General features: G+C 33.5%; 1 protein-coding gene across 1 annotated transcript; it reads right to left on the bottom strand.

Moving 5' to 3' along the window:
* Positions 1-385: 385 nt before the first annotated feature.
* Positions 386-19,868, bottom strand: LOC114331835 (acylphosphatase-2-like). The gene is made up of 3 exons (XM_028281504.1): positions 19,628-19,868; positions 16,332-16,458; positions 386-643 (listed from the first exon to the last, which is right to left on the bottom strand). Exons 1-3 carry the CDS (start codon positions 19,683-19,685, stop codon positions 529-531), a joined length of 300 nt encoding a protein of 99 aa, XP_028137305.1. The 5' UTR covers positions 19,686-19,868; the 3' UTR covers positions 386-528.
* Positions 19,869-25,939: the final 6,071 nt, after the last annotated feature.

Raw genomic sequence — 25,939 nt, 5'->3', positions numbered from 1 at the left:
CTAGAACCATAGCTCTCATTCTTTTCTAAATACCAAGAGAAGCATAGAGATTGAAAAACGACCAAATTGTATTAACCTTGGACATGGAGACCTCTCCCAAAGAAAATATGGTCCAGTTCAACTTTCAACTCCCACCCAGACGCCACGTCAGCAACCACACGTCATCATCGACGGTATAAATGAATCATCCTCCGTTCCTAACAGCAGTATCTAGTGCAGTGATCAGTGAAGAAAGAGATATGGGAGCTCAGGAGACTGAGGTACCTATGTATCAAATGATTTTGGCCAACAAAAATTTGAGAAACGGGATAAATGTAAGAGAAGTAGCGAGAAATTGGATTTTGGAAATCATAATGTCTAATGTTTGATAAAAAAAATATAGAACCAAAGGTTTATATTTTATTTATTACTTAAAAAAATGTTTTTCTAATACTACACATAAACTTGAAAACATAAGAACGCATGCTTATTACAACGACAATGTAATATAAAATAATTATTTAGTTGAGGAATTAAATACTAAAATACTTAAAATCTAATTTGAAAACCTTTGTAGTCTGGTCGTGCCAGATTTTGCCAGTTGGTGAGATCACACTTTTCGATCTGACTTCCAGGGGAACCTGCGCTCGATAGCCACATGACCCTACAAAAAGAAATTCAGCTAAATTAGAACAGTTCAACAGTGATTTTTAAATAATAAGGCTAAGGCCAGACAGGCGATAATTTACGGCGCCGTCAGAGCAGTAAGCGCTGTAAAATGAAGCGGCAGCAGCCGCCGTAAAAATCATGGCCAGACGGAGATGTAAGTTACGGCATGTCGCGAGATGTAAATACAGTGATTTGGTCATTGTTGTGGCTAGATGAGCTACAAATTTGGACCCAGGTCCATTCGTTTGCGACACAACGCCAAAGATGGGCCCATTCGATGTTGCTGCGCGATTTTATTACAGCCCAATCTGTCCATCCACTATACTCACCGTGGGACCCATTTTTGCGCTTCATTTTACTGCTCTTACGGCGCTGTAAATTATCGATTCTCTGGCCTTATAATCTAAGACCTAACCGATCAAGTGAATATGAAACGTGTAGATCATAATACGTTCATCAGTGAATGTTGTACCACGATATACATAACTTATGTCAATTCTGTTTCTTTTGGCATAATAACCCTGGATGGGTCTTTCTTTGTCTGATTATGTCCTTCCATTCAGATTTCTAATGTGCCCTTCTCCTCCATTGTCTTACATTCATAGTTTTCAGGTCATCTTCCATGTAATCCAACCATCTCGTTATGGTCCTTCCTTTTTTTCGGCTTCCTATCGGCTTCCATTGTAATATTTTCTTTGCTATTTTTGCATCTTCTTGTCTCTGGACATTTCCTTGTCATGGCAGTCTTTGACTTTTAACATATCTTACACTATCATACTGTACAGGATTTATATTAGAATCCAAAAATAAGAGTAATTCATATCGATTTAATTTTTAAGGTCTCAAACAAATATTATTTACATGTACTGTTTACATTACGTAAATGGGTGACATTGCTTCTGCAATGTAGGCCACTCGTTTTGAAACAACGGAGTCAGCAATTATGTTACTATTAGTATTTGCACGGTCACATTCAGGTGTAGTCAATCATAACAAAACAATTACGATTTATGTATAGATACGGAGAAAGTAAAGAAGAGATTATTCATTATTCAGACAGCGACGTGGTTAGATCAGATACGTTGTCCACCAACTAGTTACTGTCTTATTTAGTGTTCTGAATAAATATATTCTGGGAAATAGTGTTTCAACTTAATCAACCCCATCATCGGGGGTAACAATAACAACCCAGTACCAAGATATGACAACCCTGCCAGGGTCAGATTTAGTGTTAGGATTAAGATTTTCTGTATGGCTTAGGAGATTTTCATGATATTTTTTTAACAGAATATAGTCTATTTTTATTAACACTTTCTTTCGATTTTTTTTTCATAATTGAATGCTGAATTTTTGATACCGACAATAAGATTTTTGATTTAAATTTTTTAATATCGGTCGAATTTTAGTATAAATTTATATGATTTTTAATGTTTTATGATGATGAAGTAATGAGATAACTGATTATTTTTTAGATATATTAGAAGCAAAGTTAATTAAAGACAATATAAACAATAAAACACACTATAATGTCAAGGAAAAGGGTACGAAATGAAAATTAGAAGATTTTAGCATGTCCATTTCGTGTTTTGAAACTAACCGACTCTCATCAGACTGAGCAGTTCGGATCAGACAGGAATTTAGGGATGCAAGATGTAGAAGAATATTTTTTAAGCGCACGGGTATCCATTTTGTCTTCTTGGAACAAACTTTCTCACGACTAAGGACGTGCAAAAGGACCGGAAGCAAATTCAAGGATTTAAAGTTGCGGAAAACTACCCACCTCCATTCAATTTATTAACCTCATCGTTTTTCCTGATTATCCATGTGCCGTCTTCCTCTTGTACCGGGCCATATAGGTATACTTTCCTCAGTATCTTTCTCTCGAATGTCTTTCATCTTTTTTAGTCATTACCCAGGTTTTACAACCATAGGTTATTACTACGGGTATAATCAATGTTCTCTGGATAGTCATTTTGGTTATTTTGTCTAATAATTCGATAATATCAATCTTCTGATTTACAAACAGTACCAAAACAATACCACCAGAAAAAAATCATAGGGGAGTGCAATTAGAACGAAAACATGCATTGTTTCGGAAAAATTCAAACAAGCTTATATTTTTCTAAAACTTTTTTGTTAGTTTATATACATATTAAAGTAAAAAGTTCTACTCGCGGATTTGGCCGCTAATTGTTTATTAATTGTTTAAACAATAACAATAATTGTTTTGTATTAATAATTTTAAAAATATCGTTAAATTCACCATTTTACTTTGATCAAGAATGTTTCTATTTTGTTTTTGATCATACTGAATCCGAATATGGCATTACAATTTGAAAATTCTTATACAGAAGCTCTTATACAGTATGTCTGCGTAGCTACGAACAACATAGAAAACTTTTTTATTATTAATTTTACGAAAAAAAGTTATTCTTCCATAAATGCTCTGGATAGTCAAAAATCTAAAACTCAACCATCAGATATCAAATTTTATCAATTTTATACGAATTATGTCAGAAATATGAGTTTTGTTAAAGAGTAAAGGACCTACCTTTATATTTCAGAATATCAAAAAATGCTATTATGAAAAGTTGTTTGAAATTAAAAACTATGTTTAAATATACAATTACATTATTGTAATCGAAATTTTTTTTTCAATTTTTTATATTTTCATATATATGCAGTAAAAAATTACGAAATATGCGCAAGATATGCAGAAAAATTCAAAAAATGCGCATTTCGAGAAACCACAAATTTTCTGTTCTATTCTATTCTAGGTGGTACTTTTAAAGGGCGGCAATATTATTTATTACCTTTCAAATTAAATCACTCTTTTTTATATATGGAATTTATTCACATTTTTTACAAAAACTGATATTAATAGTTACCTATTTACAATAAAACAACAATATCACTATTATATCTTCGATTATAATTCACTACAATGTGTTTTTCCAAATTTTTTACGAGGAAACATTTTCTTTGATCAGATAAAATATTTTTATAACTTGAACAAATCCTTTAACCATCAACAGAAGTAATTGGGGCGTATTTAAAATAACTTGTTAAAGCCGAAAATTCTGCACCAAAATCAATTTTAAAATTGCCATTAAAAATTTCGCATATTATGTCCTCCAAAGTTTTAAAGACGGGATCTGATCTAAAGCATGAATATTTCAATTTCCGTTGGAAAATCGTAAAACTATGGTTAAAGGTGTAAATTCTCTTAACAATAGGGGATTTAAGAATCACCAGAATTATAGGTACCTACTAAATTGGGATAAAAATTGCACTCAATATAATAAAAGTAAATAAAATTCGGATTTCCCGGTAAATCATCATTCATCATTTTAACATCCTACAATCATTTTATAACGGCGTACTATAAGCACTATAAGTACTTTGTGTAAAGATCGGATATTTTCTAAAAAAAAAATGAGAAGGCAGTGAATGAGCCGTCTCCCTTCAGGTAGTTCTCGAATTAATAGAACAGCATGTGCGGGGAAATATTATTTTGTGTCGAATTAAAAAATAAAATTTTTTTTTTTTGATTTAAATATTTTTAAATAGGCCCAAAATATGCATGTTTTTTTAAAAAATATGCAAAATTTAGTAAAGTTCTCAAATATGCGAAATATGCATGCAATATGCATTTAGCATAAAATCCGCTCCCTAATGATAACTATTTTATTATCACTTTTACGAAAAAAAGTTATTCTTCATAAAATGCTCTCCCTGGTCTAAAATCTAAGATACAACCATCAGATATTAAACTTTTTTAATTTTATACGAGGTATGTAAAAAATATGAATTTTTCTTAAGAGTTAAGTGCCTTTATTATTCACAATATTTTAATTAGAAGGATGTAATTGAACACTAAAACAAATTTTTTAATTCCAAACAACTTTTCTTAATAAAAATTTTCGATATTGTGAAATTTAACGATACTTTACTCTTGAGTGAAATTCATATTTTTTGACATACCTCGTATAAAATTCATTAAATTTAATATTTGATGATTGCATCTTAGATTATATACGATGCAGAGTATTTTATAAAGAATAACTTTTTTTCGTAAAACTGATAATAAAACAGTTATCAATAGGATCCAAGTTACGCAGAGATACTGTATAAGAGCTAAAAAAAGTTTTTTTGCTGAACATTTACTATTGTTGAAGTTTATTATTAAATGTATTTTAGGTAAGTTTTACAGAAAAAAGTTTTGATCACTTTATATAAACATTTTTTTAGCTGGTAATTTTCGGTTTTTGTATTACATTTTTGTTATCTTTCTTAATTTTCTCAAAAATAAATAGTCTATTTCATTTCTAAAGTAAAATAATTTAGTGCATTTTAAAGATTACATCCTAAGCTTTAAGAAAGCACTTATAAAAATGTAATAGATCTGTTCAAACTTGAGTAATACCGTCTTAAATTGGTGGTAATTCTATAAAACTACGAAGATTTCAAAAATTACATTTTTTAAGACGTCATATCATTTGAATTAAATTTTTGAGATTTTTTTGAATGAAACGTCATTTAGTGCGATGCTTGAAAGATAAGTTGTGCATAATTGAGGGTTTTATAAGAAAAATTGTATTAGTTACACATTTTTAAATCATCTTTAAACAAAATTCATGTAAGGCTCATTTTCCGACCCCGCCGTACTTATGCCCATACATTTTATTTCTTTTCATTATAACCATAAGATAGCTTAATTATTGTTCTTTTAGGTTCAATTTGTAAAATTTCATTTGATCCATTAGTTAAAGAATTACTTTAAAATAACTCAACCGTGCACTTCGCCGTACGCTAGTTTACAGTGCGCCAATGTTTGTGAGAAGGGTGACTTTAGCGTTATAAATAAAAAATTATAGAAGATACAAATTTAGTTTTAGAAAATTCTTTATATAAGGTTTTTTTTGTAACATTTTTTGAATTTTTCAATGGTCAAGTCAGTTTTGTTCTAAAATTTATATTTTCGGAGTTTTATATTTTCGGATATTTAAAAAAACATCAAACTTCGTAGTTCATTTGTTTAATAAAAAATGAAGCACCCACTTCTCGAGTAGAACTTTTTGATATGTTGTTTATTAAACATTTCTTAATGAAATTACAAAAAGTTCTATCCTGTTTGATTTTTTCCGAAGTGAAAATCTATAGAATAGAATAGAAATATGCTTTATTGTCATGAAAAATTTAACAATTTTATAGACAAAGCTTACAAGAATCATAAATAAAAACAATAACAAATACCATTTACTAAAATTATACAAATCGTCAATATAAATAAAACATAATAAAGTCAAATAAAAATCAGTAACAATTTATTGGAAAATTTAAAAAAAATTGCAAATTGCGTAATCTACCTTAAGAAATTTAATAAGTGATTTAATAAGTTATGCTGCTGCATATGACACTCAAATATAGATTAAGATTCTACTTATACATAAGAATACTGTAATTTCTTAGTTATTGGTTAAGAAACTCTCCTATTGAATAATATGGTCTTTCAGATAAATAGGCTTTTCCTATCAATTATATGCACTCCCCTATCAATAATGTCTAACGGTTTCAAGATCAGCAAAGGACTAAAGCAAGGATCTGTTTGTCACCGACACTATTCAAAATCTACCTAGAAAAAGCTTTAGAAATTTGTAAATGAAACTGTAAAAATATGGGTAGGTATGACAAAAAATCCATCATATAACTCTCAACAATTTAACGGTTTACATATAACGGACGACTGAACATAAACATATCCACACATAAATCAAAATGCATTACAATTGCGAAAGATCCAATTAGATGCAAGCTCGTGGTAGAGGGGAAACCCATAGAACAGCTAAACCAGTTCAAATATCTACGTTTAGACTTATCAAGTTATCATGACCCAGCCAGAGACCTAAGAGGACAAATAAACAAGGCCGCAGTGATGTCCGCATGTTTGAGATATGTGACATGACTGATAATGGACAGCAAAGTTAGAATTTATAAAACTTGCATCAGACCTGTTATGACTTATGGTATTGAATCAAGAGAATACACAAATAAAACCAAAAGCATGCTACGAACAGCCGAAATGAAGACACTAAGAGCAATTGCAGGAAAGACAAGAAGGGATAGAATACGAAACAACATCATCAGGGAACAATGTGGCGTGCAAGATGTAGTAAATATGGAGTGGGCAAAGACGAAGAGAATGGTCATGTAAAATCAGTCAAATCAGTCATGTAAAAGGAATGGAGAAGCACAGACTATCAAGAATTGCGCTAGAAGGAAAACCAGCAGGCAAGCATCCACCGGGGAGACCACCACAAAGATGGATAGATAGCTGGCAGTCTACCTCTCAAGAAATACCTACGTCACCGTTGGAATTAACAGATCGACAGATCTACAACAAGTATAAGAAGTAGAAGACACGTTGTGCTTTGCAGATGACCAAACAGTGCCTACTTGCACAGGAATATGAGGATTCTAAATATATCATGCGAAAATTAATAGAACAACACAAAAAGTGAGGCTTAGAGGTAAACATCGACAAAACGGAATACATATGTGTATCGGCGGATAACAACAAAGTATGAAGAGAAATAGTGTAGGAAACAAAGGTTGAACCTTGCAAAATGGACACAAGTCCGGTTTAATTTTTTTTCTGGTGTATTAAGGGGTGCTTATTATAGGACTAACTTTTTCTGAAAAAATTTCGCCCCGGAATCCCCCTTTTCACCCCTTTAAAGGGGGTAATTTGTGGTTTTTGCGGAACGTAGCCCTTCCTGTACCTTTTACAAAAAATTTCTTTTATAGAAATATAAAGAGGACTATATTTTCTACGATTTGTTTTCAACAGCATATGTCTATCATCCACCGTTTAGCGGGGGTAGCGCCCCAAATTTGACAAGTTTTTAAAAAAGATATTTTAAAAAAAAATATATTTTTCCCTAACTGTAACGGAAATTAAGAAGAAATCTAACCGCAATTATTCGCAAATAATTGATTGATTTTTTGGTATAGGTTTCACTTAATGGTAATTACCCTTTTTTTAATTACAGGGTGTTATATTTTAAAAAACCCCTTTTTATACCATCTGAACCGTTTATGCTAGAGTTTAAAGACTTTCAACGATTACCCATGTACTGGTGCTATTTACAAATTTGTATAATGCACCCCCATTTTTTCCCCGGAACCACCCCAAAAAAAAGAAGAATTAATAAATAAAGTGATTTTCTTGGAATGCTTCGCACACAATGCCCTTTATTAATATGCTTCATATATCATTTTGTGCACGTTATTATTACCCATGCATGGACACCAAAAGCGATTTGCTACTGCAACCCCTGCAGCCAAAAAAAAAAATAAATAAAATGGGAGGTTGAATTTTTTTTTGTTTTTTGCTTTTTGATCCATATGGGCATATGCTTCATCAATAGTGCTTTTCAAAAATATATATGGTAATTGCAACATCCCTGCGGAAACCACCCCTATCCTTGAAAATATACTGCAAAAACTACCCCTATCCCTTGGCGAGTATGTTTTTACGATTTTCTCATTACCTATGCATTTCTTTTAAACAAAAGTTTTACAATAATAAAGACCACTATTTACTCTAAAAATTAGGTCCTATTCATTTTTTTCGTATAAGCAACCGTTACGGCACAGTGGCGCCGTAAACCTCATATATGCTTTGGCAGGCTCCAGTTTTTGTTTTCTTTTTCGTCATCTGTTTGTTTTATTGATAAAGTACTTATGTAAAATAAAACAACACAGTGTAACCTACAAATTATGACCTATGCACATTTTACGGTATTTGCGCCCCAAAGCCACAGTGGTGGCTCAAAATCAATTTTTGCATATTTTCGCCACCTACACGTATTTTATTGCATTAATGCTACCTTAATAGCACAATATTCACCCTTAAGTGGTCGCTAAGTACTGGAGTATCCAGGAAGGGGTGATATGGGGTGATCACCCTCCCCCCTCTCAAACCAAGTGATATTATATTTAAAGATTATAAAAATATTCATTTATTTTTATAGAAATACTTATATTATTATTTTTATAAAAATGGCGTACTTTTTATTCTTTAGCGACAGTGGCGGATCTAGCATCGTTAAGAGGGGGGTGCCAATTGGTTAAATTTCTATAAAAATAAATGAATATTTTTATAAACTTTAAATATAATATCACTTGGTTTGAGAGGGTGGGGTGATCACCCCCAGCTTCCCTCCCTGGATCCGCCACTGCTTAGCGACCACTTAGGGGTGAATATTGTGCTATTAAGGTAGCATTAATGCAATAAAATGCGTGTAGGTTGCGAAAATATGCAAAAATTGATTTTGGGCCACCACTGTGGCTTTGGGGCGCAAAGATTGTAAAATGTGGATAAGTCATAATTTGTAGGTTACACTGTGTTGTTTTATTTTACATAAGTACTTTATCAATAAAACGAACAGATGACGAAAAAAAAAAACAAAAACTGGAGCCCGCCAAAGCATATATGAGGTTTACGGCGCCACTGTGCCGTAACGGTTGCTTATACGAAAAAAATGAATAGGACCTAATTTTTAGAGTAAATAGTGGTCTTTAACCTTGTATAAGTTTTGCTTAAAAATAATGCATAGGTAATGAGAAAATCGTAAAAACATGCTCGCCAAGGGATAGGGGTAGTTTCTGCAGTATATTTTCAAGGATAGGGGTGGTTTCCGCAGGGAGGTTGCAATAACCATATATATTTTTGAAAAGAACTATTGATGAAGCATATGGCCATATGGATCAAAAGGCAAAAAACAAAAAAAAATTTTCAACCCCCCACTTTATTAATTTTTTTTTGGCTACAGGGGTTGCACTAGGAAATCGCTTTTGGTGTCCATGTATGGGTAATAATAACATGCACAAAATGGTGTATGAAGCATATTAATAAAGGGCATTGTATGTGAAGGATTCCAAGAAAATCACTTTATTTATTAATTTTTCTTTTTTTTTTTTGGGTGGTTCCGGGGAAAAAATGGGGGTGCATTATACAAATTTGTAAATAGCACCAGTACATGGGTAATCGCTGAAAATCTTTTTACTCTAGCATAAACAGTTCAGATGGTATAAAGAGGGGTTTTTTAAAATGTAACACCCTGTAATTAAAAAATCAGCAATTACCCTTAAGTGAAATCAATCAATTATTTGTGAATAATTGCGGTAGGAATTTTAATCTTTGGGGCGCTACCCTTGCTAAACGGTGGATGATAGACATATGCTGTTGGAAATAAATCGTAGAAAATATAGTCTTCTTCATATTTCTATAAAAGAAATTTTTTGTAAAAGGTACAGGAAGGGCTACGTTCCGCAAAAACCACAAATTACCCCCTTTAAAGGGGTGAAAAGGGGGGTTCCGGGGCGAAATTTTTTCAGAAAAAGTTAGCCTTATAATAAGCACCCCTTGATATACCAGAAAAAAAATAAAACCGGACTTGTGTCCATTTTGCAAGGTTCAACCTTTGTTTCCTACACTAAAATATCAACAAACAATAAAACATAAAACATAAAACCATGTATGGTTCAAGTGGAAATCGGTGGGACTTTGCATTTTATCAATGAAATAAGATATGTCTCAGACACTCCAGAAGCCGCTAACGATAAAATGTTTTAATTATCGCATTAATCATTGTAAATGAGTCAAGGGATATTAGTACAGTGAAAATAATAAGAGAAGAACTGGACGATAATTATTATAAAGAATAAATTTTAAAGTTTTTTCTACTTTAATGGCAAAAAAGCAAGCTCATTAGCAGAAACCAATTCAAAATTATTTTGCACATCATATGTGAAACATTATTTGGTTGAAAAGTCTCATTTTTGTTGGCACAAAAATATATTAATTTGTCTGGACTAAATTACAGTTATGTTTATCTTGTTACTATCAACATTTAGACAGTGTTGCCAAACTTTATTTTGTTATTTTGGGTGTAAATTTTTTCCACGGATCTCCGAGGGTACAATACAAAAGATCAATATTAAGTGTTACGATCAGAGATAAAGTACTAAACCTAGAAATAAGAAGAAGAATAAGAGTCACGGATGCAGTTGAAAGAATGAAAGAATACCCATGGTTAAATGGGCATAGGCCGCAGATGTAGCCGGATTGACGGATGATACATATGGACCAGAAAGATTCATCTGGAATGGCGACCAAGACAAGACGCATATCGATATAGAGGACGACCACTGGCTACATGGACGGATAATATAAAGCGCACCATCACAAATTGGACGCAAGAATCTCAAGGCAGAGATCGGTGGAAAATCTTACGGGAGGCATACGTTCAGTAGTGGACGAATATAGGCTACTTGACTACAATGATGATTAACGATTAACTTTGTAGCAAGTAAAAGGAAGAACTGCAGAATATGTTTTCAGTCCTTACAAAGGGAAAATTAATACTTATTTTAAATAGAAGATTCAAAGTCCGTCTCTGATGTCAAGTGCAGCAGAACTTTTAATCTATTAATGGATTAGAAGTAAATATTTTATGTTGGCATGATGCCTGTAAACGCGCCTTCAATATCTGTTTATATTTTGTCTTTCTAGTGAATATTAGAAAAAATTAATTAAAACAGTATTCGATACTATTTATTTAATAGTATAATCGTGTATAATAATATTCGTATACCTCGTATTCGTATTGCTAAGGTTTTCCGGGTTTGACTCCGCGTTGAATAATTTTGGCTTTGAAAAAAAAAACATTTTTTTGACGTTTCGGCAAGGTTGCACTTGCCATTATCAAGTCAGGGATGACTTGACAATGTCTTCTTCTTCTTCTTCTTCTTCTTCTTCTTCTTTTTGTATAGACATGACTCTGTCTGTTTTTTCAATGTGCCTCTAGTAAGTTGTCATTCTATCGTTTTCGTGGTCTTCCCACTGATCGTCTTCCTATTGGGGAACCATCTCTCGCTGTACTGACTACCCTATTTGTTGTCATTCGGCTTATGTGGTCATTCCATTCTATTCTTCTGTTTCTTACCCAGTTATTAATAGGTTTGTTCTAGCAAACAGTCAGAAACCGTCAGCAAACAGTTGGTCCGTGAGAGAACATAATACAGTCACCAGTGCTATCCCCTCTACTCGCGCTGGTCCGCTATTCGCTGATGGTTGCAAACCGTTTGAAACTGATGCTAGAACAAACCTAATGTTATCTAACTTGCATCTCCGTCGTATATCTGTACTTCTAGCTCTGTCCCATAGAGTCTTACCATCGATTTTTCGAAGAGTTTTCATCTCCGCTGTTTCGAGCAATCTTTTTGTCTTCTCTGTGTCGGTCTTGTTTCTGCCGCGTATGTCATTATTGGTCTGATGACTGTTTTGTAAATTCTGCCTTTCATTTCTTTTCCGATATTCTTATTTCTCCATATTGTGTCATTCAGGCAACCTGCGGCTCTGTTTGCTCTATTCACTTGATCTTCCACTTCTATTTCGAACCTTCCGTAGCTAGATAGTGTGATGCCTAGGTATTTAAACTCTATCACTTGTTTTATTATCTGACCTTCCAGCTCCAATTTACATCTTATTGGATCTGCTGTTACAACCATGCATTTTGTCTTTTTTGAGGAAATTAACATGTTAAATTTTCTGGTTATTATGGCGAATTGGTGCAGCATAGGTTGTAAATCATCTTCACTTTGAGAGATTAGTATTGCATCGTCCGCATAGCAGATTATTTTATGTTGTTTTTCTCCCATTAGGTATCCTTTTTTAGTTCTTACTTTTTTTATTATTTCGTCCATGATCAGGTTGAACAATAAAGGACTCAAGGAATCCCCCTGTCTTATCCCATTGCCGGCTTCAATTGGGTCAGTTAGTTCATCTTCCACTTTTACTTTTATTGTGTTGTTCTGGTATATGTTTTCTATCGTTTTAATTATTCCCAGAGGTACCTCTCTCGAGTATAACAAGTGGATAACGTCCTTTAATGTGACCCTGTCAAATGCTTTCTTAGGGTCTATGAAACATAAATATGCCGGTTTGTTGTATTCCAACGATTTCTCTTGAACTTGCCTCATTATAAATATAGCGTCAGTGCATGACCTTCTCGACCTAAAACCTTGTTGTTCTTCTGCTAATGTTATAATTTCATTCAATTTGTTTGTTATCACTTTTGTTGTTAATTTTAATGTTGTGTTTAATAAGTTAATCCCTCTGTAATTCTCCGGGTCTGATTTATCTCCTTTTTTGAAGAGATGTATTAGGATGCTTGATCTCCATTCTTGTGGTATTTTGTTTTATTCTATTATTTTTTGTATTAGTTTTAATAGTTGTTTAGTTAGGTCTTGTCCTCCGTACTTTAGAAGTTCGTTCGATATTCTGTCCTCTCCTGGAGATTTTCTATTTTTTAAATTTTCTTAATGCTTCCTTTACTTCGTTTGTCGTAACTTCAGGTGTTGGTGGCTCATTATCGTCGCCTTTAGCAAATAGAGATCGGAAGTAGTCTGCCCATGTTTCCTTCTAAATATGTTTCGCTTTTATTAATTCGTTCATCTCCTTTCTTACTTGACAATGTCAATGTCGTTAATTTTATTGATTAAAAATAGCTTAAGGGGATAGGCGTAAAATTTCGGCTCCAAGCTCCAATGCTATTTCAATGCATTCGCCACAGACATAATGTTCATTTTGTTTGGAATCCTGAGAGAAAACTAATAAGTATGTTTAAAAATTTTAAACGCAGAAAGAAGATACGTTATTGCCGAGGGCCGAAAGTCCCGGAAAACTTTAATTTTTATTTTAATAAGTTACAGAAGTGAAAAATAAAGAGAATAGTTAGTGTGATTTTTAATTTCAAACATCTCATTAAAAAAACCTTTTTATTTATTTTAAGGGACTTTCGGCCCTTGGTAATAATAATATAGTCTTTCATTCCACGTTTAAAATTTTCAAAAATATTTATTAGTTTTTTCAGGATTCGAAAAAAATGAACACCATGTCTGTGGCGATATTTTCCAAATCGAACATTCGCTATCTTTGTCATACAACGCATTCAGTCGAACAGAATGTGGTGACAAGACAGTGACAAACAAGGTTACTAAATATTTGACACAGCTTCAGGAATAGTTTTAGTTGTTTATTAAGTAATATTGATAGTGTATTTGATAAATAATTGGTTTAAGACGTGAAATTAATAAAAACTTATTTATTGTTTATTGTTTATAGAAGATCCCAAGCAGAGAATACACCAGGATATATTCTGTGATCCAAGTATTTTGTTGTTAAATATGTTCAAAATTTATCTAAGCATCCCATAGTAACAATATATTATTAATTAAAAAAATCACTTTATCACTTTTTCTCTTTTCCAGATTATTAGTTTTTATTATATAGCATATAAATTACTCTAATCACTGAATGAATTACCTGAATTAATAATTTAAGCGATTATACAAGTAATGGTTATTCAAGAACATTCAAAAGTCATCTCTAAGTTAATGATGACAATGTCATTGTCAACTAATGTTTACCTACATCTCCATACGAGTGAGAATTTTGCTACACGTAATTTGCCGTGTAAAGAAAGAAAAAGTAGGGGTGGCCTTAAAATATTTGCGCCTACGCTCTTAAATCAACTTCTATCACGCGTTCTAACTAACAATGATCGACATTATTACAAAATGGTAAAACATCAAAATTTGAATATAGGCCTAGATCCCGCGTACCAAAAGAAAGGTTATTAATAGCAAGCTGAATATTTGTTAATAGCTTAACGGTGTGTAGTCGGACAAACTTTGATGTATGGAAACACTGGAAGGGGGCAAGGGCGGATCCAGGACCGATTTTCGGGAGAGGCCATGAACTTATTTTGATGAGTGGTACCAGGGGGATTGGGGTAATTTTTAAAATTTAGGGTTATAATGGTGAGTTTCAAGCTATTTTTCACGCACTTTTGAGTGTCATAAAGACATTCAAAATAATTTATCGTTATTAAAGTATTACCAAAGTCAATACCGATTCCTACACATTTCTTAAGATTCACGTGCAATACTATTTAATACTATTTTTCCCAATGCTTCTCTTGACCGGCCTTGTTCTTCCCCTCTTTCTTGATTTTCACTAAATCTTTTTATTTCTAATAATTTATGTATCTCAAATTTAGAGGAAGCTGTTCCACGTGGAATACGTCGGTCGATTCGTCAAATATGGCAGATTAATAATTTGTACTTTGAACCTGATTCATTATTTGTTGAATTATTTCTTCACTACAACATATTATCAATTGATATTGACTAGTACTACTAATGTATATTGCACAGGAAGATGTTGTGGATAGGTGTTGTTTAAGAGTCTTATCTCCTGATGCGATTTTAAACCTTAACAATTCCCCTTATTCTTAGGTCCAGCATATTCGTCCAGAAGTAGAAGGCCATCAGCACGATGGCCTCAGAGGAATATTTTGCCGACCTAAGAAGGCTATAGACTTTACTATTGGTCGTAGTGTTTCTCTATTTTCTTGTATCTGTTTAGACCTCTTAGAGTCTATCTGGTTAATGACTGACTTTTGCGGGTTGCCATAACGTTGTAGAAAATGCAGCCCGACCTGAACGCATTTTTTGTGGTATAAAGTTTTTTCATTAGTTTGTATGGCTCTGTCTTTGCCCATGAGTTTGATGAAAAATGTTAAAGGTTTCGTGACAAGGGCCTAGGCTGTCATACCTTTATTATAACCATATTTTTCATTGGAAAAATAAAACGCAATACTTGCAAAACAATCCCTTTTGAATGTGCGAAAGTACCAATCAACTTCTTTGATTTAAGTGCTGGAGACCCAAGTAACGCTTCATTCCTTTTTTATTCTTTATGTGTACAGAACATGGAAATTGGCACGATTTTGATGGCTGCCAAGGTCGTTCTAACAATTGGCACTCCGTAAAATTATCAACATTTTGATTTAAAAAACATCCTATGTCATTCTTGAATCTTCCGTTACTGATTTTGTTCAATTCTAGTCCAGAGGACATATTTATTCCCTGTTTTGTACATATATATGTTTTTAAAACTAAAAACATTTGAACTGCAAATATTTATATTTCTATTTTCTTAAATTCTCGGGAGGGGCCATGGCCCCCATGGCCCCCTCCCTGGATCCGCCCTTGGAACGGGGGAAGTTTTAATTGTGTAACGTGATTTTAATTGTGGAAGGTGTCATCCTGATAAGTTTATGATTGTGAAAACAAGCAGGTTGTTTTTAACTTTATTCAATAACAAACTTTATATAATATATGAAAAAATGTTTGACCGACAAATATGTTGGGCATTTTAATAAGTACGACATGTTAGAATATGTCAAATGACAGGAATTATGTTGGTGGTAAATAGCAGTCTGATTTTTGCATAAGAGTTTAAAGAAAGGGTAACAAATCAATTGGAAGTTCTGTCCGCAAAATACATGTGACGTTTTCGTAGTCTGACGTTCGCAACCTGTAACCTGTTCCACAATTAAAACTTCCCCTGTTCCAGTGTTTCCGTACTTCAAAGTTTGTCCGACTAGACACCATTAAGCTATTAACAAGTTTCTTGCTATTAATAAACTTTTTTTGGTACGCGGGATCCAGGCCTAATAGACAATACAGTAAACTGAGTAAACTATAACAATAGGAAAAAAGAGAAAGACACAAATACAGTTAAAGGCGATAAGGAGAGATCTACTTACATGTGATCAATTTTAGATTTTTGTCCCTGCAGTTTTCCTTGAATGGTTCCTTTCTTGGTGTTTTTTACCCAACCACTTATACTAAGTTGCTCGCACATATCCTTGCAGTATTTAGGGAATGATACACCTGCAAATAAAATTGTGGGACTTTAGACTAACCTTAGACACACTCTTTAATTTACACGTCAGGATAAAGGGCTAAAGTCGAAGATTGAAAAACTACGGGAGAAGGTACATTCACCAAAATAGTGCCTTGACTTATGCATTTATGCATTACATCTAATATTGCACTGCAAGATACCAGACGCATCGAGAAACAGCATAATGATACCAATGTTTAAGAAAGGAGACAAAGAAGACCCCAACAAGAATAGAGGTATAAATCTACTGAACACCGCACTTAAGCTAACCACAAAAGTCCTAACCAACAAAATCAATAAACTAACAACTTGATGAGATGAACAACAAGGATTCAGATCCGGAAGATCCTGCGTAGACGCCGTATTTGTACTGAGACAAATCACAGAAAAGGCCATTGAGTACAATAAACAAGCATAGGGGAGATATGCCTGAGACGGCATACTTTTTTTTAAATGTTTTGTAATCGATAATCGATAGAGTTAGACATGTAATAAAAATCAAAGTCAGTGCTAGGAACATTTACATAAATTTAACATTATTTTTTAACAAGGTACATATTATAGTTTTTTTCTGAAAAAATAAATTGTAAAGTATTACATGTGCCATCTCACCCACATACATGTGGGTGAGATGGCATACCCTTGAAATAAAGGCACTAATCTCGACTCATAAGTCACAAATAATTTTTTTTTGTAGTCTTGGGTACACCGGCACATTCGGAATATGACCACTTACCACAAATTTGGCAAGGTTAGTCATTTGGCACATCTTAGTCAGGTTTTTCGAGAACGAGATAATGAAAAGAGGCCATTACAAAAAATGCAAGCAGCATCTTCCTCGTCACTTGTCTCAACATCGACGGAATCGATTTTGTCGGTTCGAATTCCTCTTAAAACGACCCATAGCTGTAACGACAAACTTCAATCATATAAAAAAATTAATGCAGTATAAAAACGCATAAGGGTGAGATGGCATACCTATGCCATCTAATCCACCTGCTTACTATGCCATCTCAGGCAACATTGCATTCATACAGTTTTTTTAACCTAATTTTTCTTAAGCACATTTTTAAGATATAAATCGATACTGGCGTGATAGGCATAAGGTAAAAGAACATCACAAAATTTAAAAACTTAACTCAGGTGTAAAGACTCGCGAATTATAATGTGATACAAAAAAAGTCAATAAATATTTTGTCCTACTTAATTAACATTCCAAAGGCTACTGCTGTCAAAATAAAACTAACATGCATAAGTTCAACAATGTTGACACATTTTAACTTGAGGAACTGAAAACTGTCACACTAGGCACCAAATTTGGAATAGTTTACGAAAAACGCGTGATATGCCATCTCAGCTAGTATGCCGTCTCAGGCATACTTCCCCTATCTATGTTTTATAGACCTGAAAAAGGCTCTCGATCGCATCCAAGTCGAAGACGTCTTACATTTACTGTATAGAAGAAACATACCAATCAATATTATACAAACCATCGAAAACATCTACTTTCATAATCGAATACAGGCAAAGATAAATGGAAAACTAACGCAGTTTATTCCAGTACAGAGCGGAGTCAGACAAGGTGACTCATTAAGCCCACTGCTCTATAATATAGTAATGGACGAAATAATAGAAGCAGTATGTAAAGGTCATGGTTACAGAATGGGGAACAAAGAAATCCAAGTATTATGTTATGCAGACGATGCCGCATTAATCGCCGAGACAGAAGACGATCTCCAAAGATTAACACACATCTGCAACACAACAGCCAAGAATTACAATATGATAATATCAGCAGAAAAAACCAAATGTATGACAACATCTTAATACCCACTACAATGTAAAATCGAAATTGATGGGAAAATAATAAAGCAGGAAGCAAGGTTTAGATATCTGGTAATAGATATAACCAGTTACGGAAATGTTGAAGAGGAAGTACGACAACAAAGCTTAAAAGCAAGTAAAGCGGCGGGATCTCTTAATGACACAATCTGGAAGAACAAACACGTAAGACGAGACACAAAAGCAAGAATCTATAAAGCAGCAATTAGACCTATATTAACATACAGGGCGGAGACAAGACCGGACACATCTAAAACGAGACGACTACTAGAAACAACATAGATGAAAATACTCCGACGAATATCAGGGAAAAGTCTGTTGGATAGGGAGAGAGACGGAAACATAAGAAGATCATGCAATATAGAAGACATAAATGAATGGGTGACAAATCGGAAACAGGAGTGGAACGAACGCATTAGTGGAATGGCAGAGGATAGGATAGTTCGAATAGCACGAGATAAGTCACCAAATGGACGAAGAAGTATTGGCAGATCAAGAAAAAGATGGTGCGATAACTTAAACAATTTAGGAGGCTAATATTGAAAAACAAACAGGCTTTAAAGCCTACATACAAGAAGGAAGAGAAGAAGACTTATGCATAATCCTGAAACTATGGACAAGAAAGTGTGAATGAATGGGTGTACCAGTAAGAAACAAATATCTATATACCCTAAGTTGTGCTGACGACCAAATAGTGATATCACAAGACGAAGATGACTTTAACGTTGATGATGATGAGAAAACTGGAACAGGAATATACAAAGAATGGAATGGAAATAAACCTAAAGAAAACTGAATATCTAACAAAAGAGAATAATACAGAAATAAAACAACTGGAAATTGATGAAGGTAAACACATCAACGGAACAAACAAGTTCAAGTAAGTATTTAGGTTTCATAATATCAAACAAAGGAATAACTGACGAATATGTAAAAAATAGACTAGAACAAACAAGAGACTGTATACGAAAATTGAACCAGTTATTGTGGGTTAAGAAGATCAGTATAAAAACAAAAAGAAGAATATAACATCATAACAAGAAGTATTCTGACTTAAAAGGTGTGAAAATTGGATAATAAATAAGAATAATAAAAACAAAATAATAATCCGATAGTATAAAGGAAGAGGGGCAGACCCCGAAGATCTCTCAGATATGAAGTAGGCTAAGCAATGGAAAAAATAAATCAGGGACTGGCAAAGTAGAAAGACCTGGAGAGTGTGGAGAGAATTGTTGAGTGAAAGAATACACTGAAAATTAGTAACATATGTAAGAACACTTCGATAATTTGAAAACTTTGTCCTTGAAAACTCACCTTGAACTTTTCCAAAAACTTCAAACTCCACAGATACGAACGGATCGGCGATATTCATATTTTTCTTGGTACAGCAGCTTTGCTCGTCACCGAACGATAGATGAGCGAAATTTCCAATCAATGACTTACTGTAGGTGTCTTAAAAAGATACTGAATATATTTAGGGAGCAATCAACGCTAGGTACTATTTATATCTACGAAAACAATACTTGTTGGATGTTGTGCAACTAATTAATTTTTGTCTAATGCCATTATGAGATTCATTGCGATTAGAAGCTGGATTTTCAGGATCGGATTCGCTAAAATCAAGCTGCAATTTATTAGAAGACTGTGTCTGTGAAAAATTGTAAGATAGCAAATGTTTTATCGATGATTGGGTATTTTGAATTAAGAATAAAATCTCCCCTTGCTGAAGCGGGCATATACTAGTTCGCTCCGGCGGTCATATTTTAATACCCCACAGAAAAGGGCCACAGGTAAATTTGCTCCGGCCATTAGAAATCAAAATTTCCCAGCTAGCAAGATAACGTTACATTAACGTTAAATTTAGGTTTTTTTGTATTGTTACGTAACATCTATCAAAAAATGACGTTACTGATACGAAATTTTAATACGTATATTATACGTATGAATTTATTCGTTTCTGAAACGTGGCTCTTTGGTAGGTTTTAATGCGAATGAATTTATTCGTCTCTAACACGTGGATTTTTGGTAGGTATTGGGACCGTGCAAGTTCGGCAAAGCGACCCCTATTTCTACGCTCTGCAACTTTATTCGCACTTTTAATTATATTGTCCAATTATATTAGTCCTGGTTACTGGATAATTGTCAAGACCATAGCCCAAAAAATAATAAGAAGAAAAAATAAGATTCAGGTTATGTTATCAAAACGTAAACAATTGTATGTAGTAAATAAAATTAGTTATTAAAATGCAGTACTGCAAGCAAAATACAATTAATTAAATTTACCTTTATATAATAATTGCATATCATATCAATATTGTGGAGCAAGACATATATAATTTTTCTGGTTCAATGAGAGAAGGTATGAAATATACGTCAATTTGACAATTTCAATTGATAATATGAATTATTTAAGATAATTGCAATATTTCTCCGCGACTCGCGCACGGTCGTTTCTCGTTTCCCTTCCAAGTACTTGCATACCGCGAATAGACACGTATAAGATCTCGTTTGAGATTGCAGTGCCATCGCGTATTTATTTTGAACCTTTCATTAAACCTAACCTTACATTTCCGTGATTAAAATCGTGTTTGTTTTTATGGAGTTATGTAAAAAAAATCGAATTATTATTGTTGTGTATCTCAATGTGATTCTTGGAGAAAGCGCGTACCTAATAGTAATTTATCGTTTCATTCTTTCCCTAAATAGGATAAACAAAATAGAATTCTATTCAATGACAGTTTAGTTGAAAAACGAAATGTATGGAAATATCTTCTAAAAATGGGGAAGCAGCCTAGTCCTTATATGAAAGTGTGCAGTTTACGAATGAAGATTACTTCAAGGGTATGTTTATGTATTGTAATATAAAGTAGCTATTAATAATTTTGTCTCTTTCTCTCACATAAAAGTCAAATATATAATAAATGTTTATTTCAAATACATATTTAATAAATGTGTCAGCATTATGTATGTGGTTTTATTTACACAATAATTTTAAGTCATATTTATAAATATCATTTCTACCGAAAATTCTCCTAAAAAGTGACGTTTTTGTGACGTTAAAATGGTTACGTAGAAATAACGTAAAATTGTTACGTAACATCGCTGTGACTTTTTTACGTATATTTTAGGTAAAATTTGATGTAACTTTTGTCGTTACTTCTCCCAAAATGTTGACGTTTGTTTGACGTTATATATATGAACACTGTTAGCTGGGTTCTAATAAAATTTCTGCGTCAATCACTAACATTTTACAAAATAGGAACCAAAATGAAGTGAATATAATCTAAATAATCTAATTCAACTATCTCGTATATAAATACGTAACCACTAATATTTTATATAATTTCTATATAAAATACAAAGATCACAGTACCAATTTTGCCGATATTAATTCTCCTAGAACTTAGTAGATAAATACTTAATCAAATTAACCATGGGAGCGAACTAGTATTGGCGAGGTTAAGTCACAATGACGACCTCTCGTGGATTTCGGCGGAACTAAAATTGAGGCCTTTTTTCTTTTTATTGCCCTCTTATAATGGGGGTTTTAATGTCAAATCGTTGTTAGTATTTTCGAAAATCAATATAATTAATAAATTTTGATGCAAAAGATATTTAGTTAAAAGCTTACAAACCTTTTATAAAAAGTGTTCTTATTTGTATGTTGTGTTGCAGAATATTTGGAGTAAATTTAGGAGGAACACGTTGTTTTTGATTCTACTGATGCTGGTAGATTAATCGATTGGACTACTAAATTTTTCACTTTATTGATTTTCCAAAATACTGACAACGATTTTAACAACGATTTGACATTAAAAACCCCCATTATAGCAGGGCAATAAAAAGAAAAAGGCGTCAATTTTAGTTCCGCCGAAATCCACGAGAGGTCGTCATTGTGACTTAACATCTCCAATATAATTATAATGGTTTTTTGACCACAAGAGCGAACTGGTGTGGTCCGTGCTGAAGCTGCCTGAAGACAACAAATTATATAATCTTGAAATGGTAAAAAAAGCCAAACGGGAAACATTATTATATACAGCTTTTGAAAGAAAAGCGACACCAATCTTAAGATTGAGAAGAAATCTTCTTCTTACCGTGTCGTTTCCTTTCGAAGGTTGGAGATCCAAATGGCAATTATTGTAGCTTTGGAAAAAGGCTGCACGAAAGATTTCTGCAGATGAGCGGTCAAACCATCTTCTCAGGTCTTTCAACCACGAGTTCTGGTGTCTTCCTACTGATCTTTACCCTATGCCTGTACATTACCTTCCAATGATTCGACGTAATTCATAAACATGACCCAAGTATTGTATTTTCCACTCTTTGATCATGGTTAGTAATTCTTTTTGTTTAATTGGTAACTTTTTGTACCCATGGAATTCTCAGCATATACAGTGGGTGATCATATTATTAGAGCCACCTCAGGAAATTTTACTTTTGTTTAATAATGGTATGTAAGTTTTTTCTTTATACGGTCCACGTTGCCTTTGAAACTTTAGAAATGGGTGCTATGTTTCTGTTGGAGTGATTAGTATTGAATATTAAAGTTTTTATTTCTGCTATTTTCATTTTAAAGAATACAAAATAATAGGCACACGAGTTGCAAGCTAGGCTGGGCAGCACTGACAAACAATGGCATCTGAGTCACGCATTGCCACATGCGTGTTGCCACTATTGTCATACTATTTATTGCACTTTCATAAAGTGTAACAAGACAGCCAAATTGAAATAAATCCATTAATAAAATAAAAATGTATACCATTTTTATTCAGTTGCAATGCGAAGGCAAAACAATCTTACTTTTCAATTAGAATACGGAGCGCAGTCCAGTCCCCTGAATCGCGATTTTCGGCTCTTATTGGAGCCTCATCGGAGAGAACGTCGGCACTGTTCTCCATACCCCAATTGACCAGCATCGAGAGCTATTCCCACCCATTGCAACTGAAGTGAAGGTACTAGGTGACTAGCGTCATCTGGCAGTTGAAAGATGAAGTTTGTTTTCAATCCTAATAGTAAAATTAATAATATTGAAAATATTAAAAATACTACTAAAAGATTTTTAAATTGAAAACTTATTGGTACACTTTCCTGGTGACAAGCTCCAAGGCTTCTACAATTTGCAAGCACATGGATGCTGCAGTGAAGACAAAGGGAAGGAATTCTACACTATGCAATTCACATCCCCCGTCTGCAGCTTGGTAAAGTTCCAACGGAAAATGCACCTCGTTACTCTACGGAGTAATACGACTATAAAATAAAAATGTATACCATTTTTATTCAGTTTCAATGCGAAGGCAAAACAATCTTACTTTTCAATTAGAATACGGAGCGCAGTCCAGTCCCCTGAATCGCGATTTTCGGCTCTTATTGGAGCCTCATCGGAGAGAACGTAGGCACTGTTCTCCATACCCCAATTGACCAGCATCGAGAGCTATTCCCACCCATTGCAACTGAAGTGAAGGTACTAGGTGACTAGCGTCATCTGGCAGTTGAAAGATGAAGTTTGTTTTCAATCCTAATAGTAAAATTAATAATATTAAAAATATTAAAAATATTACTAAAAGATTTTTAAATTGAAAACTTATTGGTACACTTTCATGGTGACAACCTCCAAGGCTTGTACAATTTGCAAGCACATGGATGCTGCAGTGAAGACAAAGGGAAGGAATTCTACACTATGCAATTCACATCCCCCGTCTGCAGTTGGGTAAAGTTCCAACGGAAAATGCACCTGGTTGCATGAACGTAGGCACTCCGTAGAGTAACCAGGTGCATTTTCCGTTGGAACTTTACCAAGCTGCAGACGGGGGATGTGAATTGGATAGTGTAGAATTCCTGCCCTTTGTCTTCACTGCAGCATCCATGTGCTTGCAAATTGTAGAAGCCTTGGAGGTTGTCACCAGGAAAGTGTACCAAAAGTTTTCAATTTAAAAATCTTTTAGTAATATTTTTAATATTTTCAATATTATTAATTTTACTATTAGGATTGAAAACAAACTTCATCTTTCAACTGCCAAATGACGCTAGTCACCTAGTACCTTCACTTCAGTTGCAATGGGTGGGAATAGCTCTCGATGCTGGTCAATTGGGGTATGGAGAACAGTGCCTACGTTCTCTCCGATGCCCAGCTAACAATGTTCGTATATATAACGTCAAACAAACGTCAACATTTTGGGAGAAGTTACGTCAAAAGTTACATCAAATTTTACCTAAAATATACGTATAAAAGTCACAGCGATGTTACGTAACAATTTTACGTTATTTCTACGTAACCTTTTAACGTCACTTCTTAGGAGAATTTTCGGTATAAATAATATTTATAAATAGGACTTAAAATTATTGTGTAAATAAAACAACATACATGATGCTGACACATTTATTAAATATTTGAAATAAACATTTATTATATATTTGACTTTTATGTGAGAGAAAGAGACAAAATTATTAATAGCTACTCTATATTACAATACATAAACATACCCTTGAAGTAATCTTTATTTCGTAAAGTGTAAACTGCACACTTTCATATATAGTATTTTTACTACAAAAGCGATATTACGTAGGTCAAAATTTTTGACGTAGGACTGTCAAAACATTACAATGTGACTTTTCATAATAACTTTAATAATGAAAAGTCACATTCTAATGTTTTGACAGTTCTCTTACGTCAAAAATTTTGACCCACGTAATATCGCTTTTGTAGTAAAAATAGTATAAGGACTAGGTTGCTTCCCCATTTTTAGAAGATATTTCCATACATTTCGTTTTTCAACTAAACTGTCATTGAATCGAATTCTATTTTGTTTATCCTATTTAGGGAAAGAATGTAACGATAAATTACTATTAGGTACGCTTTATCCAAGAATCACATTGAGGCACACAACAATAATAATTCGATTTTTTTGACATAACTCCATAAAAACAAACACGATTTTTATCACGGAAATGTAAGGTTAGGTATTAATGAAAGGTTCGAAATAAATACGCGATGGCGCTGCAATCTCAAATGAGATGTGTACGTGTCTATACCTACCAAAAAGCCACGTGTTAGAGACGAATAAATTCATACGTATTAAAACCTACCAAAGAGCCACGTTTCAGAAACTAATAAATTCATACGTATAATATACGTATTAAAATTTCGTATCAGTAACATCATTTTTTGATAGATGTTACGTAACAATACCAAAAAACCTAAATTTAACGTTAATGTAACGTTATCTTGCTAGCTGGGTGAGGCTTCAATAAGAGCCGAAAATCGCGATTCAGGGGACTGGACTGCGCTCCGTATTCTAATTGAAAAGTAAGATTGTTTTGCCTTCGCATTGCAACTGAATAAAAATGGTATGTATACATTTTTATTTTATAGTCGTATTACTTCGTAGAGTAACCAGGTGCATTTTCCGTTGGAACTTTACCAAGCTGCAGACGGGGGATGTGAATTGCATAGTGTAGAATTTCTTCCCTTTGTCTTCACTGCAGCATCCATGTGCTAGCAAATTGTAGAAGCCTTGGATGTTGTCACCAGGAAAGTGTACCAATAAGTTTTCAATTTAAAAATCTTTTAGTAATATTTTTAATATTTTCAATATTATTAATTTTACTATTAGGATTGAAAACAAACTT

The sequence above is a fragment of the Diabrotica virgifera genome, chromosome 4 (assembly GCF_917563875.1).
Source record: "Diabrotica virgifera virgifera chromosome 4, PGI_DIABVI_V3a".
NCBI classification, from domain to species: domain Eukaryota; kingdom Metazoa; phylum Arthropoda; class Insecta; order Coleoptera; family Chrysomelidae; genus Diabrotica; species Diabrotica virgifera.
Note: the sequence above shows the minus strand (reverse complement) of the source record. Positions and strands in the feature narration are given on the sequence as shown.

What these genes read in the sequence shown, in the direction of transcription:
- LOC114331835 (XM_028281504.1), bottom strand. Translation starts at nt 19,685, where the DNA reads ATGAATATCGCCGATCCGTTCGTATCTGTGGAGTTTGAAGTTTTTGGA. An exon ending in AGTTTTTGGAAAAGTTCAAG is followed by an intron (nt 16,459 to 19,627) that starts GTGAGTTTTCAA and finishes TTTTATTTGCAG; the next exon opens with GTGTATCATTCCCTAAATAC. An exon ending in AAATCTAAAATTGATCACAT is followed by an intron (nt 644 to 16,331) that starts GTAAGTAGATCT and finishes TTCTTTTTGTAG; the next exon opens with GGTCATGTGGCTATCGAGCG.